The sequence below is a fragment of the Stenella coeruleoalba genome, assembly GCF_951394435.1.
Source record: "Stenella coeruleoalba genome assembly, chromosome: 13".
Taxonomy (NCBI): domain Eukaryota; kingdom Metazoa; phylum Chordata; class Mammalia; order Artiodactyla; family Delphinidae; genus Stenella; species Stenella coeruleoalba.
Genome location: NC_137159.1, coordinates 44,467,124 through 44,483,242, shown reverse-complemented (window position 1 = coordinate 44,483,242; position 16,119 = coordinate 44,467,124). Strand labels below are relative to the sequence as shown.

General features: G+C 45.6%; 1 protein-coding gene across 1 annotated transcript in view; it reads left to right on the top strand.

Moving 5' to 3' along the window:
- Positions 1-16,119, top strand: part of EML6 (EMAP like 6) — a 349,731-nt gene that overhangs the window by 332,854 nt on the left and 758 nt on the right. The window contains exons 33-41 of the mRNA XM_079941576.1: positions 6,082-6,290; positions 7,097-7,254; positions 7,913-8,027; positions 9,515-9,703; positions 11,003-11,175; positions 11,618-11,780; positions 13,350-13,453; positions 14,146-14,299; positions 14,700-14,800. Of these exons, the coding sequence (XP_079797702.1) occupies positions 6,082-6,290; positions 7,097-7,254; positions 7,913-8,027; positions 9,515-9,703; positions 11,003-11,175; positions 11,618-11,780; positions 13,350-13,453; positions 14,146-14,299; positions 14,700-14,800 (1,366 nt within the window). The remainder of the gene's footprint in view (positions 1-6,081; positions 6,291-7,096; positions 7,255-7,912; positions 8,028-9,514; positions 9,704-11,002; positions 11,176-11,617; positions 11,781-13,349; positions 13,454-14,145; positions 14,300-14,699; positions 14,801-16,119) is intronic.

Below are 16,119 nucleotides of genomic sequence, written 5' to 3'. Positions count from 1 at the left end.
GAGACCCCAAACACAGTAAGTTAAGCAAAATGAGAAGACAGAGAAATACGCAGCAGATGAAGGAGCAAGGTAAAAACCCACCAGACCAAACAAATGAAGAGGAAATAGGCAGTCTACCTGAAAAAGAATTCAGAGTAATGATAGTAAAGATGATCCAAAATCTTGGAAATGGAATGGAGAAAATACAAGAAACGTTTAACAAGGACTTAGAAGAACTAAAGAGCAAACAAACAATGATAAAAAAAACACAGTAAATGAAATTTAAAATTCTCTAGAAGGAATCAATAGCAGAATAACAGGCACAAGAATGGATAAGTGACCTGGAAAATAAAATACTGGAAATAACTACTGCAGAGCAGAATAAAGAAAAAAGAATGAAAAGAATTGAGGACAGTCTGAGAGACCTCTGGGACAACTTTAAATGCACCAACATTTGAATTATAGGGGTCCCAGAAGAAGAAGAGAAAAAAAAGGGACTGAGAAAATATTTGAAGAGATTATAGTTGAAAAATTCCCTAATATGGGAAAGGAAATAGTCAATCAAGTCCAGAAAGCACAGAGTCCCATGCAGGATAAATCCAAGGAGAAACACGCCAAGACACATATTAATCAAACAATCAAAAATTAAATATAAAAAAAATATTATAAACAGCAAGGGAAAAGCAACAGATAACATACAAAGGAATCCCCATAAGGTTAACAGCTGATCTTTCAGCAGAAACTCTGCAAGCCAGAAGGGAGTGGCAGGACATATTTAAAGTGATGAAAGGGAGAAACCTACAACCAAGATTACTCTACCCAGCAAGGATCTCATTCAGATTCGACAGAGAATTAAAACCTTTACAGACAAGCAAAAGCTAAGAGAATTCAGCACCACCAAACCAGCTTTACAACAAATGCTAAAGGAACTTCTCTAGGCAGGAAACACAAGAAAAAGAAAAGACGTACAATAACAAACCCAAAACAATTAAGAAAATGGTAATAGGAACATACGTATTGATAATTACCTTAAATGTAAATGGATTAAATGCTCCAACCAGAAGACATAGACTGGCTGAATGGATACAAAAACAAGTCCCATATATATGCTGTCTACAAGAGACCCACTTCAGACCTAGGGACACATACAGACTGAAAGTGAGGGGATGGAAAAAGATATTCCTTGCAAATGGAAATCAAAGAAAGCTGGGGTAGCAGTCCTCTTATCAGACAAACTAGACTTTAAAATAAAGATTATTACAAGAGACAAAGAAGGACACTACATAATGATCAAGGGATCAATCCAAGAAGAAGATATAAAATTTTTAATATTTATGCACCCGATGTAGGAGCACCTCAGTACATAAGGCAAATCCTAGCAGCCATAAAAGGGGAAATCGACAGTAACACAATTATAGTAGGGAAATTTAACACCCCACTTTCACCAATGGACAGGTCAACCAAAATGAAAATAAATAAGGAAACACAAGCTTTAAATGACACATTAAACAAGATGGACTTCATTGATTTTTATAGGACATTCCATCCAAAAACAACAGAAAACACTTTCTTCTCAAGTTCTTATGGAATATTCTCCAGGATAGATCATATCTTGGGTCACAAATCAAACCATGGTGAATTTAAGAAAATTGAAATCATATCAAGTATCTTTTCTGACCATAACACTATGAGACAAGATACCAATTACAGGAAAAAAACTGTAAAAAAAAAAAAAAAAAACACATGGAGGCTATACAATACACTACTAAATAACCAAGAGGTCACTGAAGAAATCAAAGAGGAAATCAAAATATACCTAGAAACAAATGACAATGACAACACGGCGACCCAAAACCTATGGGAAACAGCAAAAGCAGTTCTAAGAGGGAAGTTTAGAGCAATACAATCCTACCTCAAGAAACAAGAAACATCTCAAATAAACAACCTAACCTTACACCTAAAGCAATTAGAGAAAGAAGAACAAAAAGACCCCAAGTTAGCGGAAGGAAAGAAATCATAAAGATCAGAAATAAATGAAAAAGCAAAGATCAATAAAACTAAAAGCTGGTTCTTTGAGAAGATAAACAAAATTGATAAACCATTAGCGACACTCATCAAGAAAAAAAGGGAGAAGACTCAAATCAACAGAATTAGAAATGAAAACGGAGAAGTAACAACTGACACTGCAGAAATACAAAGGATCATGAGAGATTACTACAAACAACTCTATGCCAATAAAATGGACAACCTGGAAGAAATGGACAAATTCTTAGAAAAACGCAACCTTCTAAGACTGAACCAGGAAAAAATAGAAAATATAAACAGACCAATCACAAGCACTGAAATTGAGACTGTGATTTAAAATCTTCTAACAAATGAAAGCCCAGGACCAAAGGGCTTCACAGGCGAATTCTATCAAACATTTAGAGAAGAGCTAAGCCCATCCTTCTCAAACTCTTCCAAAATATAGCAGAGGGAGGAACACTCCCAAATTCATTCTATGAGGCCATAATCACCATGATACCAAAACCAGAAAAAGATGTTGAAAAGAAGGAAAACTACAGGCCAATATCACTGATGAACATAGATGCAAAAATCTTCAACAAAATACTAGCAAACAGAATCCAGCAGCACATTAAAAGGATCATACACCATGATCAAGTGGGGTTTATTCCAGGAATGCAAGGATTCTTCAATATAGGCAAATCCATATGTATGATAAACCATATTGACAAATTGAAGGAGAAAAACCATATGATCATCTCAATAGATGCAGAGAAAGCTTTCGACAAAATTCAACACCCATTTTGATAAAAACTCTCCAGAAAGTAGGCATAGAGAGAACTTACCTCAACATAATAAAGGCCATATATGACAAACCCACAGCCCACATAATTCTCAATGGTGAAAAACTGAAACTATTTCCACTAAGATCAAGAAGAAGACATGGTTGCCCACTTTTACCACTATTATTCAACATAGTTTTGGAAGTTTTAGCCACAGTAGTCAGAGAAGAAAAAGAAATAAAAGGAATCCAAATCGGAAAAGAAGGAGTAAAGCTGTCACTGTTTGCAGATGACATGATACTATACATAGAGAATCCTAAAGATGCTACCAGAAAACTACTAGAGCTAATCAATGAATTTGGCAAAGTAGCAGGATACAAAATCAATACACAGGAATCTCTTGCATTCCTCTACACTAATGATGAAATATCTGAAAGAGAAATTAAGGAAACACTCCCATTTACCATTGCAACAAAAAAGAATAAAATACCTAGGAATAAACCTACCTAAGGAGACAAAAGACCTGTATGCAGAAAAGTATAAGACACTGATGAAAGAAATTAAAGATAATATAAACAGATGGAGAGATATACCATGTTCTTGGATTGGAAGAATCAATACTGTGAAAATGACTATACTACCCAAAGCAATCTACAGATTCAGTGCAATCCCTATCAAGCTGTCAATGGCACTTTTCACAGAACTAGAACAAAAAATTTCACAATTTGTATGGAAATACAAAAGACCCCAAATGGCTAAAGCAATCTTGAGAAAGAAAAACGGAGCCAGAAGAATCAGGCTCCCTGACTTCAGCCTATACTACAAAGCTGCAGTAATCAAGACAGTATGGTACTGGCACAAAAACAGAAATATAGATCAATGGAACAGGATAGAAAGCCCAGAGATAAACCCACGCACATATGGTCACCTTAATTTTGATAAAGGACACAAGAATATACAATGGAGAAAAAACAGCCTTTTCAGTAAGTGGTGCTGGGAAAACTGGACAGCTACCTGTAAAAGAATGAAATTAGAACACTCCCTAACACCATACACAAAAATAAACTCAAAATGGATTAAAGACCTAAATGTAAGGCCAGACACCATAAAACTCTTAGAGGAAAACATAGGCAGAACACTCTATGATATAAATCACAGCAAGATCCTTTTTGATCCACCTTCTAAAGAAATGGAAATAAAAACCAAAATAAACAAATGGGACCTAATGAAACTTCAAAGCTTTTGCACAGCAAAGGAAACCATAAACAAGACCAAAAGACAACCCTCAGAATGGGAGAAAATATTTGCAAATGAAGCAACCGACAGAGGATTAATCTCCAAAATATACAAGCAGCTCATGTAGCTCAATATTAAAAAAACAAACAACCCAATCCAAAAATGGGCAGGAGACCTAAAGAGACATTTCTCCAGAGAAGACATACAGATTGCCAACAAACACATGAAAGGATGCTTAATATCATTAATCATTAGAGAAACGCAAATCAAAACTACAATGAGGTAACACCTCACACCAGTCAGAATGGCCATCATCAAAAAATGTACAAACAATAAATGCTGGAGAGGGTGTGGAGAAAAGGGAACCCTCTTGCACTGTTGGTGGGAATGTAAATTGCTACAGCCACTGTTGAAAACAGTATGGAGGTTCCTTAAAGAACTAAAAATAGAACTACCATGTGACCAGCAATCCCACCACTGGGCATGTACCCTGAGAAAACCATAATTCAAAAAGAGTCGTGTACCACAGTGTTCACTGCAGCACTATTTACAATAGCCAGGACCTAAGTGTCCATCGACAGATGAATGGATAAAGAAAATGTGACAGATATACACAATGGAATATTACGCAACCATAAAAAGAAACGAAATTGAGTTATTTGTAGTGAGGTGGATGGACCTAGAGTCTGTCATACAGAGTGAAGTAACTCAGAAAGAGAAAAACAAATATTGTATGCTAACACATATATATGGAATCTTAAAAAAAAAAAACGGTTCTGAAGAACCTAAGGGCAAGACAGGAGTAAAGACTCATATGTAGAGAATGGACTTGAGGACCCGGAGAGGGGGAAGGGTAAGCTGGGAAGAAGTGAGAGAGTGGCATGAACTTATCTATTTTACATTTGGTAGTGTATATAGCTAGTGGGAAGCAGCTGCATAGCACAGGGAGATCAGCTCGGTGCTTTGAGACAACCTAGAGGGGTGGGATAGGGAGGGTGGGAGGGAGACGCAAGAGGGAGGGGATATGGGTGTATATATATATATATATATATATATATATATATATGTATGTATAGCTGATTCACTTTGTTATACAGCAGAAACTAACAATAATGTAAAGCAATTATACTCTAATAAAGATGTTAAAAAAATAAATTAAAAATTCAAGGACTGGAAAATAATGATGAGATAAAAATAGATGGGATAAGACTAGAAGCTCAGAGATTTTAAAAGGAGGTAAAAGAGCAATAAAAATAACTAACTGTAGTTACTGCTTACAGAACCCTCACTGCACCAAGCCTGTTCTAAGGGCTTCCCTTTTATCAATTCTTTTAATCGTCACAACACCTTATAAAGTGGGAACTATTATTATCCCCAATTTACAGATGAGGAAACTGAGGCACAGAGAGGTTAAAATAATTTTTCCAAAATTGTTGTACAGATAAATGGTGGAACTGAGTTTTGATTAAGACAAAGGTTAAATAAAACTCAGGACAGAAATCAAAAACAGAAATAAATTAGGTTGAGGGAAAGAACTAGTAATATAAAAGGTAAGCATTTTAAACCTAAAAACCATGAAAGAAAAAGGAATGTGGGGAACTTTTTAACGAAATTAAAAGCAGAGGAATTTTGGAGAAAACAACAGTCTGAAGGAATGTGTCTCCAGTGGCACTGTGGGGAGGCTGCGGCTTCCTGTGGGGTGAATCCTGTTGGAGGTGGCAAGGCGGGGGATGCCCTTAAGCTGTTTTGCCCTTTTCTCGTATCTGGAAACCTCTGTCTCCTGGGCCATCCTTTCCTCCTCTGTTCACAGATGCCTGGATGTGGCTCGTGGCTTGTGGGGACGGGGTAGAGTTAGGTTGGGGGTTCTGTTAGCAGCACCTGCTGCTCTGGAAATTTCCCAGACAAGGTCTCTTTCCCACCCGGGGAGTAGTGTTTGAAGGTGGGAGGGGGCGGCTGAAGAAGGAACCAGAAGTGTGCCCTGGGCCTTGCTGGGACAGAGAGCCCTCTGTCCTGGGCTGCAGCTCCCCTGCCTGGCCCGGGAGCGTAGGACCCACCTCACCAGACTCTCTCACCCACGCAGGTGCCAAGGTTGCTAGCCGAGGGGGCCACCTGGAGCGCATATTCGTGGTGGAGTTTCGCCCTGACTCAGACACACAGTTTGTGTCTGTCGGAGTCAAGCACATGAAGTTCTGGACCCTGGCAGGCAGTGCCCTGCTTTATAAGAAAGGGGTCATCGGGTCCATGGAGGCTGCCAAGATGCAGACGATGCTCTCCGTGGCCTTCGGTGCTGTGAGTTTCAGCAGAAGCTTCCTGACGGGACCCTGAACCCCTGGGCATGGGCATGGGGGGCAGGTATATCCTAGAAGCTGTGAACAGCAAGGAAGCCATTTCCACAGATCTCCTTTCCTGGATTATTTGCAACCACTATTTTGTTTCCTTAGCACAGATGGGTGAGTTGACTGTATTTTTCCCCTCAAAATGTTAATCAGAAAAAAGCAGGACCCCGACCCAGGGCTGGAGTTTCATTATTCCAGAGCCAGATTGACGTGCAGGCCTGTCCGACTAGGCTAGATGGCCACAGAGGCTGAGGGGCATTTCCACCACTGGACAGCATCCCTTTCCCCCCAGTCCTCCTGTGCCATAAATCCCCTGACACCCTCACACGGGCTGTGGGCTGCCCTCAGCCAACACAAGCTCCCCTGGGGAAATTTTGGAACACAGCCAGCTCTCGGTCCTCCAGGTGTGGATTTACCCTCCTTGTAGATGAGGCCAGGAAAGTCTCCTTGAAGACTGGGGTCCCGCCCTTCTCTGCAGTCACCTGAGGCTGCTCCCAGAATGGAAGTGCATTAAAAAGCGGAGCTGTGCTCAGTGGGGAAATCAACTGTTCCCAAAACTGACACCGCAAAGCTAGGTGATTTCCTTACCATATGCTCTTTTAAGAATTCTTTCGCCTTCCCTTGGCACAGAAGGTCAATTTGAGTGTGTTAATGTTTCTCCGGCTCTGCTGCCTTAGCAGTGGAGTGGGTGGCTGGGAGGGAACCCTCTCGAGGGCTGCAGGAAGTGTCCTGGTGTGGAAGGTGTCCCTTTGTTTACAGAACAACCTCACTTTCACGGGTGCCATCAACGGCGACGTCTACGTGTGGAAGGACCACTTCCTTGTCCGGCTGGTGGCCAAGGCTCACACAGGCCCCGTCTTCACAATGTACACAACCCTTCGAGACGGGCTCATAGTGACCGGTGGAAAAGAGCGGCCGTAAGCCCGAACTCCTCTGGGAACAACTGGTCTTTTTGGATTGTCTTGGGAGAAACTGACAGAAGCATCTCCAACTTGGAGAAAATGCAGATTTTCACTCTCCTGTCTTTTCTGCATCACGGAGATGAGTCTGCCGTCTCTCCCAGAGGGCCCTGGGTCAGAAGCTTCAGAAGTAAGGGTCAGAGAGGTGGTGCCTTGGTAGTTGAAAAACCGGAGAGGTGTTCTCGAACAGACCAGGTGACTGTGCTGTCCATTAGGTGTTACTGTCAGTGGCTCTTTGAGAGGAGGCAGGAGGGGTGAGAAGAGGGCGGACGTCCAGTGCAGACCGGGACCGTGTGAAAGCCAAGCTGCAAAGTGGGAGAAACATTTCTCTTCGTCGTTCGATCTAATAAAAACATAGCTTGATTTTTTTAGGTTTCGATTCTCCTTCCTCCCACGGTGGTGGCATTTGAAAGCAGTCTAGGAAATCTGCAGGTTCAAGGGGTTCTGGTAGCTCATCAGCAGGGCTTATGAAAGGGGCCACCCCAGAGGGTCTGTCCTGCTGGGCCTGGGGATGAGGGGATGGGACCTTGAGGAGATGACAGGGAGAGAGGGCAGCGGAGGGTCCTGGGCGGTCTTAGGATGAGGGCTAACGTGCTAAGTTCTTGATCTTTTTCAGGACCAAAGAAGGAGGTGCTGTGAAACTGTGGGACCAGGAGATGAAGCGCTGCCGGGCCTTCCAACTGGAGACGGGGCAGCTGGTGGAGTGTGTGCGCTCCGTGTGCCGCGGCAAAGTGAGCACCGGGTGGGGCGGGCCTTTGCCAGCGACGCCCAGAATTCGTCCAGCACCTTCCCAGCCGGACACTTGCCCTGTGCTGAGTGGTTGAGTCCTTAGAACAAGCCTCCCGGGTGTGGCTTAGTGCAGAGGGGAAGCAGCTTAGCACAGTCAGACAGACCTGGGTGCAGAGTGTGACTCACCCGGTAGAACTGGCTGTGTGACCTTGGCTGTGTTGCTTATCCTTTCTGTGTCCAGCACACGGGTTGTTAGGACTGCATGCATCATACATGCACAGCATCTCTCATTATGCCTGGCACATGGCCACAGTCAGTAGATGTTAGCTGCTGTTATTATAGACAATGTTATTTTAGGCACAGGGATATTAAGTAGTTGCCCATGCCCAAGGGTACGCAGCCGGGAAGGGGAAGGACTGCCAAACTGTCTGACTCAGAGCCATTGGTTTTCAAGTTGTACCTGAGCTAAATATCACACACCACTGTGGAGTTTTGCTTTTGTCTTTTAAACATGGATATCCAGGCTCGTATCCAGAGCCGCCAAGTCAGAATCTCGGGAGTGGGGCCTTGACCTTGATGTGTGTTTTCCTTCTCTTCTTCTTTATTTTTAATTCCCCAGGAGATTCTGAAGCACTTGAAAACAAATCTCTTAACCTCTATTTAATACCTTGTATTTATATTTTGGAATTGGTATCAGTCTAAGAATTTGCTTTCTAGATGCTCTCCACTAAAAAGGCAAACCTGATTTGGAGTCTACATAATTGAAAATTGGGAATTTTGTTTTTAAATAGATACACAACAATCATCCGGAAGGGTAATTAGACAGGAGATGAAGGCAGAACGAGGCCCAGAACCTAGAAGTCATCTGGAGATGGATTTTGTTCAGTGCGAGGAAGAATTTAGGAAGAGTTTGGGCTGTCCAAGAGCAGAAACTGGCTGCCCTGCTCTGCAGTGAGCTTGCAATCACTGGACCATTCAGCAGAGACGAGATGATGGAGAGCTCTGGGGGAACTCTCCCCAAGGTGGCGGGGGGGAGTACAGGCCAAGTGAGCGGCTCGCTTAAGGATGGCAAATCAGTGGCTAAGAACAAAACACTTCTTGGCTATTCCTATTTTAATACCAGTGCCAGCAAAGGCACTTTCCCAAGTTACTCTAATAGTGTTTTTTTATATTATTTTATTTTAAATTGTGACAAAATATAGAGAACATAAAATTTACCATTTAACCATTTTTAAGTGTACAATTCAGTGGTATTAAATACATTCACATAGTTGTGCAATTATCACCACCACCCCTCCCCAGAACATTTTGCGTCTTGTGAAACGGAGGCTCAGTGTCTAATAAACAATAACTCCCTTTGCCCCATCTCCCCAGTCCCTGGAAACCACCATTCTACTTTGTCTCTATGAATCTGAGTATTCTAGGTACTTCATATGAGTGGGATCCTGTAGTGTTTGTCTTTCTTCTAATAGTGTTTTGATTACAACAGGGAAAGATTTTAGTGGGAACCAAGGATGGAGAAATCATTGAAGTTGGTGAAAAAAATGCTGCTTCCAACATCCTGATTGATGGACACATGGAAGGGGAGATCTGGGGCCTGGCCACACACCCCTCCAAGGACATCTTCATCTCTGCCAGTAACGACGGCACAGCCCGAATCTGGGACCTGGCTGACAAGGTCAGGGGCCGACGCTGCCCAGGCTCGGATGCCCCATGTAGGCCTCGGAGCAGTGACAGCCCTGGGCGAGGGGAGGTTCGGCCAGGGTCAGGCCAGAAGGGGGGATGGAGCTGGGCAGGAGATCGGCCACAGGGCAGCAATTAAGTTAGAGGGACTGATAATAAAAGAAGTCCTGTTCACACACACCCATTCTATATATATATCTCTTTAGCTATGTATCCATCTATGAATATTTATAGTACAGGAATAATATAATTGAGAATGATTATTCTCTTGTCATGAAAGAACCCACAAAACTAAAAAACAAAGAGATAAATCATGTCTTCCCTGGATGGGAAGACTAAAAATGATTTAAAATGTCAAATGTTCCCAAATGGAACATTTCAATCAAAACCCCAACAAGGTTTCTCTTAGCATTTGGAAAATCAATTTAAAAATACAAAAAATTTCAAAAAAATAACTTGTCTGGAGTAAAAATGTCAAATAGGAAATCTGGGGGCAGGGAAAGATTAATGTTACCAAGTCTTAGCTGATAGTAAAACAAGTACTTAAGTTCTAATAATTAAAATACTCGGTTTCATTACAAAATGGCTAGTAAATGTTTCAGTCATATTTTCAGTGTAGGGATCATAGAACAGACATGGAGAAGGCTAAGTGTGGTGGTTATACTCCTTAGTTCATAAGCATTATGTTTATTAACACCCACTACATGCCCGGTGCTTCATATATGCTATCGTTAATGCTTACAACACCTTGCAAGACCAATACTAATATCGATTCTCTACACATGGCAAGACAGAGAAGTAACTTACCCAAACACACCCAGCTAGGGACAGAGCCAGGATCTGGGATCTGAACTAACACATGCTGAAGCTCAAACTCTTCCCCCGAGCAAGAGGTCAGCAAGCTGCAGCCCAAGGGTCAAGTCTGCCTGCTGCCCGTTTCTGCAAAGTAAGCCATGCTTTTTGTTTATGTTGGTGTCCATGGCTGCCTTTGTGCTCACTGGCAGAGCTGACTGGTTGTGAGAGACCATATGGACTCCAAAGCCTAACAATATTTACTCCCAACCCATTCACAGAAAAAGTTCGCCAACCTCTGTCCTAAACCGTGTTGTCTCTCCAGCTGCTCAGTCAAAACATACTGCCCCCCTCAGCCACTCAGGGACACCTACTATTAGAAGCAAGCGGTTTGGAGCCTCCCTAGAGGCAGCCTGGCTGCTCTGGCCTGGGTGCAGGATTTCCCCTGGAGACCAGCTGAGGTGGCCAAGGGCTCAGGTGGTATTACTTTGTGTCAATGTAGAAGCTGCTAAACAAGGTGAACCTGGGCCACGCGGCCAGGTGTGCAGCCTACAGCCCTGACGGGGAGATGGTGGCCATTGGCATGAAGAATGGAGAGTTTGTCGTCTTGTTGGTGAACAGCCTGAAAGTTTGGGGGAAGAAACGAGACCGGAAATCTGCTATCCAAGATATCAGGTACATAGCAGGCAGTCGGCAGTGAGGAGAAAGGCGGGCATTCATTCTCCCTCCCATGGTTCCCATTCCAGGAGGGTCATGGCTGGAATGAAGAGCTCACTTGTGAGAGGGTCCCTTTCAGTGAGCCAACTATGGAAGGAGACCCTCTCACACATTAGTTCTCAGACATGTCTTTGCTAATTTCCATAGGAGTGTGGTAAAAACTTCTCATAAAAGGCCTTCTACAAAAGACTGCACACATCCATTTACTTACTTACGGGGGGTTTTGATCCAGAGAAGCTGTCGAATTCCATAGACTTTAGGAAAAGCTAACCACACGTGAATCATGACGTGTGATCTCATTGCCTTTGAGCTTGGGAGGCCTGTCCCAGAGCAGACCTCATGCCTGACCAGCCCTACACAGCCCTCCTCACGGACTGTGCTCTTGGATTGCTTTTTCTAGAATCAGCCCAGACAGCAGATTCTTAGCTGTTGGTTCTTCTGGACACACAGTTGACTTCTATGACCTCACTCAGGGCACGAGTCTGAACCGCATCGGCTACTGCAAAGATATCCCAAGCTTTGTCATTCAGATGGATTTTTCCGCGGATGGCAAATACATCCAGGTATGCTTTGGCTTTACTGATATCTGGGGTAACCGTTAATAATAGTATTACAAACAATGGCTTTTATGAAATCAGTGCTTACTCTGTGTCAGGAAATGTGTTCACTGGAACTGTTTAAGTACTGTTAGTTTCCCTATTTTATAAATGAAGAAACAGAGGCTTAGAGAACTTAAGGAAGTTGAATAGAATTTAAAATAGTACTTATTCTTCAGTAGGAAAGCGGGAAACAAGCCCTAATCATCTTGAGCCTCCTCTCACCACCACCCCTTCAAGGCGTCCTAATTCCTAGTTCTCTGGGGCTGCACGGAAGCCTGTGTTGCTTCTTACACTTACTCATCTCAATTCCACATCCCATGGGCAGTGTGGTCCCTCCAACTCGGGACTCAGACTCCAGTCAGCCAGCCTGGAGTGAGAGCCCATCACTGGCCCCCGGGGAGGCTGACAAGCGGGGAGGGATCGCAAGGGCTCCCACTCTTGGCACTTAGAGCTGAAAATAGAACAGTGATTTCTCCAGCACTTTGAACAAATATTATGCATTTGTGAGCCAGCCTGGAGTCGGGTAGCCTTTGTGAGAGGAGAGAGGACGCTTCATTCATCAAGTGTGGACTGAACCAGGCGCTACGCCAGGCTTTTGGGTGTATGAAATGGGCCTGGTCCCTGCTCTCCTGGAACTTGCCTTGTCCTGGACAAGACGAGCATTAAACAAATCATCACAAAATATACCTATAACTACAAATTGTGATTATGTGCCGAGAAGGAAAAGGTCAGCGCCCTGCGGGAGCATTTAACAGGCACTGACTGTTAAATAGATGCACTGACATCCTCTCCGTATGGTGCTGTTTAAGCTGAGGTCTGCAGGGTGTGTAGGAGTCAGCCACCCAAGGGGGGCGGGAACATGGTTCCAGGCCTTCTGCATGAAGGCCCTGATGTGGGAAAGATCTCGGCTCATTCCTGTACAGCAGGGATATCTGGGGTGGCTGGTCTAGCACCCCAGGGAGGGAGGGGGCTGGCGATGGAGGCAGTGGCCGTTGGCTGGAAAATGATCAATTGCCTCTAGAAGTTTCCCAGAGAAGCCAGGATCAGGTCCTAATACTTCAGAAATCATCTCCGTCAGCTGCTGTCCATAAGAAGACTTGCCTCAGCTCTGTTGCACAGGACCTTGGTTCTCTGAGAACAGGGGTTCCCAAACGTGAGCGCGCACCAGAATCACCTGGAGGCTTTGTGAAAGCCTGCTGGGCCCCGCCCTCAGATTGTCCGACTAGGGGGGTCTAGGGTGGGGCCCAAGAATGTGCATCTCTAATCAGCGTCCAGCCGAGGCTGATGCTGCCGCTCAAGAACCACACTTGGAGAAGCTGCCGTAGGACTTTGGAAAATAGCAAGAAATCGGAGGGAAAAATGCCCTGCTTATGTGAACTTTGCCGCGGGCTGACCACAGGCTTTGCAGCCTGGAGCTGAGCTTGGGTTTGGTGAAAAGTCCTGGGGATGCAGAGGTTGGGAAGCAATACACCCAAAGGGGAGTCCTTTGGACGGGAAAGAAAGTTGATAGGCCTGGCTGCTTCCCACTTGCAGGTGTCAACAGGAGCCTACAAGCGCCAGGTGCATGAGGTCCCCCTGGGGAAGCAGGTCACCGAAGCCACGGTCATTGAGAAGATCACCTGGGCCTCCTGGACAAGGTGACTGGAGGAAAGCTCTTCTGGAGGAAAAGGTCACAAGGGAGACTCTTGTCCCAGCCTCAGCCTCCAAGTTTGTGTGTGGCTGGGATCCGAAGCAGCTTAGAGACAGAGCTCTTTCCTTTGTGGGGTCAGGGCGGGAGGCCTCTTGCTCCCAGTCTGGGCCGCTGGCTTTGGTCTGACCTGGGCTTTTGAAATGCAAAGTCCCTCTTTTTGAGTAATCTGTCCTACTCGTCCCCAACCCCATCTAGCAAGTTCAAAGGGAAACCATCCCCCAGCTCTTGGCCAGACCCCCTGCGGTATAGTGAGGCCTCCTGCAATCCCTGGGAGGGAGAGGGAGGGCCGGCAGTGCCGGGTAGCAGGGTAAGCAGCAGGGCCCTGCCACGTCAAGGGAAAAGAGGCCACCAACCCGTGAGCTTGGAGAGCCCCGCACTTCTCCCAAGCTACATATACTCAGAAGCATCGTAGGGAAGAGGGAGAGAATCAAAGATGGAGGTAACTTTTCTTTTTAGGGTGAAAGGGACTGGGGCAGAGAATAGTAGGAGCTGGGGCAGGTATTCAGAGGGGGAGGGGACAGGTGCCGTCCTGCCAAAGAAGCTGCGTGACCACGCTGAACTCCCCTCTCGTTCCTGGGAGAGGGTGCCTGACTGCACGAAGCCTTCCCACCCGTCTCACACCTCTTCCTATTGGAACAGCATTCTGGGAGACGAAGTCATTGGCATCTGGCCACGAAACGCAGACAAGGCTGATGTCAACTGCGCGTGTGTGACCCACGCTGGCCTGAACATTGTCACGGGAGACGACTTTGGGCTCGTGAAGCTCTTTGATTTCCCATGCACAGAGAAATTTGTGAGTTTTCCTTAGAGTAACTCCCTGCACTGCCTTCAGGCTGGCTGATCTTCTGCGGTCGGCTGGAAATCGTGGCCACATCTACACGGCCATCTAGAATCTAGAACAAGAGGAATCTTGTCACAGCCCTGGGGAGACTTGGCAACACCTAACCTTTTCCTCTCCCTCAGGAGGGGAAGTCCTGGAAGCCAGGAGGATGGAGGGGGGACAGAGTGGCCACAAGTGGGGCAGGAATGAGGCAGGAAGCCAGTGAAGGGCTTGCTCACAGAGATGTTCAGACCCAACGGGCATCCCATGGGTGAAGGGAGGTCCTAGGATGGGGGAACTGAGTCCTGGAAGTGGTCCATGGTGGCTGAAGAAACAGGGTCTCTTAATCACTTCCATTCACTTTTGCTCACAGGCCAAGCATAAGCGTTACTTCGGTCACTCGGCTCACGTGACAAACATCCGTTTCTCTCATGACGACAAGTACGTGGTCAGCACTGGAGGAGACGACTGCAGGTACCAGCCTGATTCTTCTAGCTCTGCCCCCAGGCCTAGCCTTCACCCCTTCCCATCCCCACCTCAGGTGTCAGCTCCTCACAGGGGCACGTGGAGGGGCTGAGGTGGGACAGTGAACCAGAGATCCAGTGACGACTTTCTAAGTAGAAGGGCTTTAGTCTCTGGTGACTCCCAACCCACTTCTTTTTTTTTTTTTTTTTGCGGTACGCGGGTCTCTCACTGCTGTGGCCTCTCCCGTTGCGGAGCACAGGCTCCGGACGCGCAGGCTCAGTGGCCATGGCTCACGGGCCCGGTCGTTCCACGGCATGTGAGATCTTCCTGGACTGGGGCACGAACCCATGTCCCCTAGCATCGGTAGGCGGACTCTCAACCACTGCGCCACCAGGGAAGCCCCCAACCCAATTCTTGATGGGACTCTGTCCCCACTAGAGCTGTCCTGGGATTGGTGAGAAGCCAACGGCATGCAACAGCTACTCTGAGCATTGCTGGCTGGAGGGGCAGGTGGTGAGAGGCCCAAGATACTGATTCCAGTAGGAGCTGTTGGACAGCCCACGGCGTCCACTGCATATAATCAGGAGGTTAGAATGACCTTGATCCATAGGCCTTTTAACTCAGAACTTCCAATTCATCACCAGAGTTCTTAACGTGGATCATTAATCCACAACCGAGAGGTTTAAAAATAGTAATACTGAGCCTCAGTCACCCCGAGAAACGAGCAGGACACGTGTTACCCGTTTATACACATGAGATCAGATAAGGGGTGAAGCCGTTAGGGCCAGTGCTATTTAGTAGCAGGAGAACCTCAGCCAGCTATGTGGATTCCTGAGCCAGGGCTGCTCCTGACCTTAACCACTGCTCACTGTGAAACAGGCCCATTGTCCTGTGAGGCATGGCTGGTCTTCCAGTGCCTTTTGGAAGGACCCCTACCAGCCTGCTCCAGAGATGCCATCAGCACTTCCAAGAAAGCAGCTTTCTCCTGTCCCTCCACAGAGGGCGTTTCTTATTTGGAGTGTGGAGCAACAGGATGAGGTCATTCCAAGTCACTCAGCTTCTCCTCATCTAATGTAGTTGAAGGGCTTTATCGAAACGTGAATATTGGTTTCTGTTCAGCCCAGGCAGAACTCCTGGCGGGGGGATCAAGAAGAAATGCATGCATTCCAGATTTATTTTTAGTGGTCTGAGGTTGTGGAAAAGGGACCTGAAGAGCATTTCAGCCCACTTCCTACCCAAAAGCACTGTGTAGAAAATGGCCCCAAAAGATGCTTTCTGATGGCCTGCCTGGGAGCACCCGTCTCCAGGCTGCTGTGCCAACCGCTGCT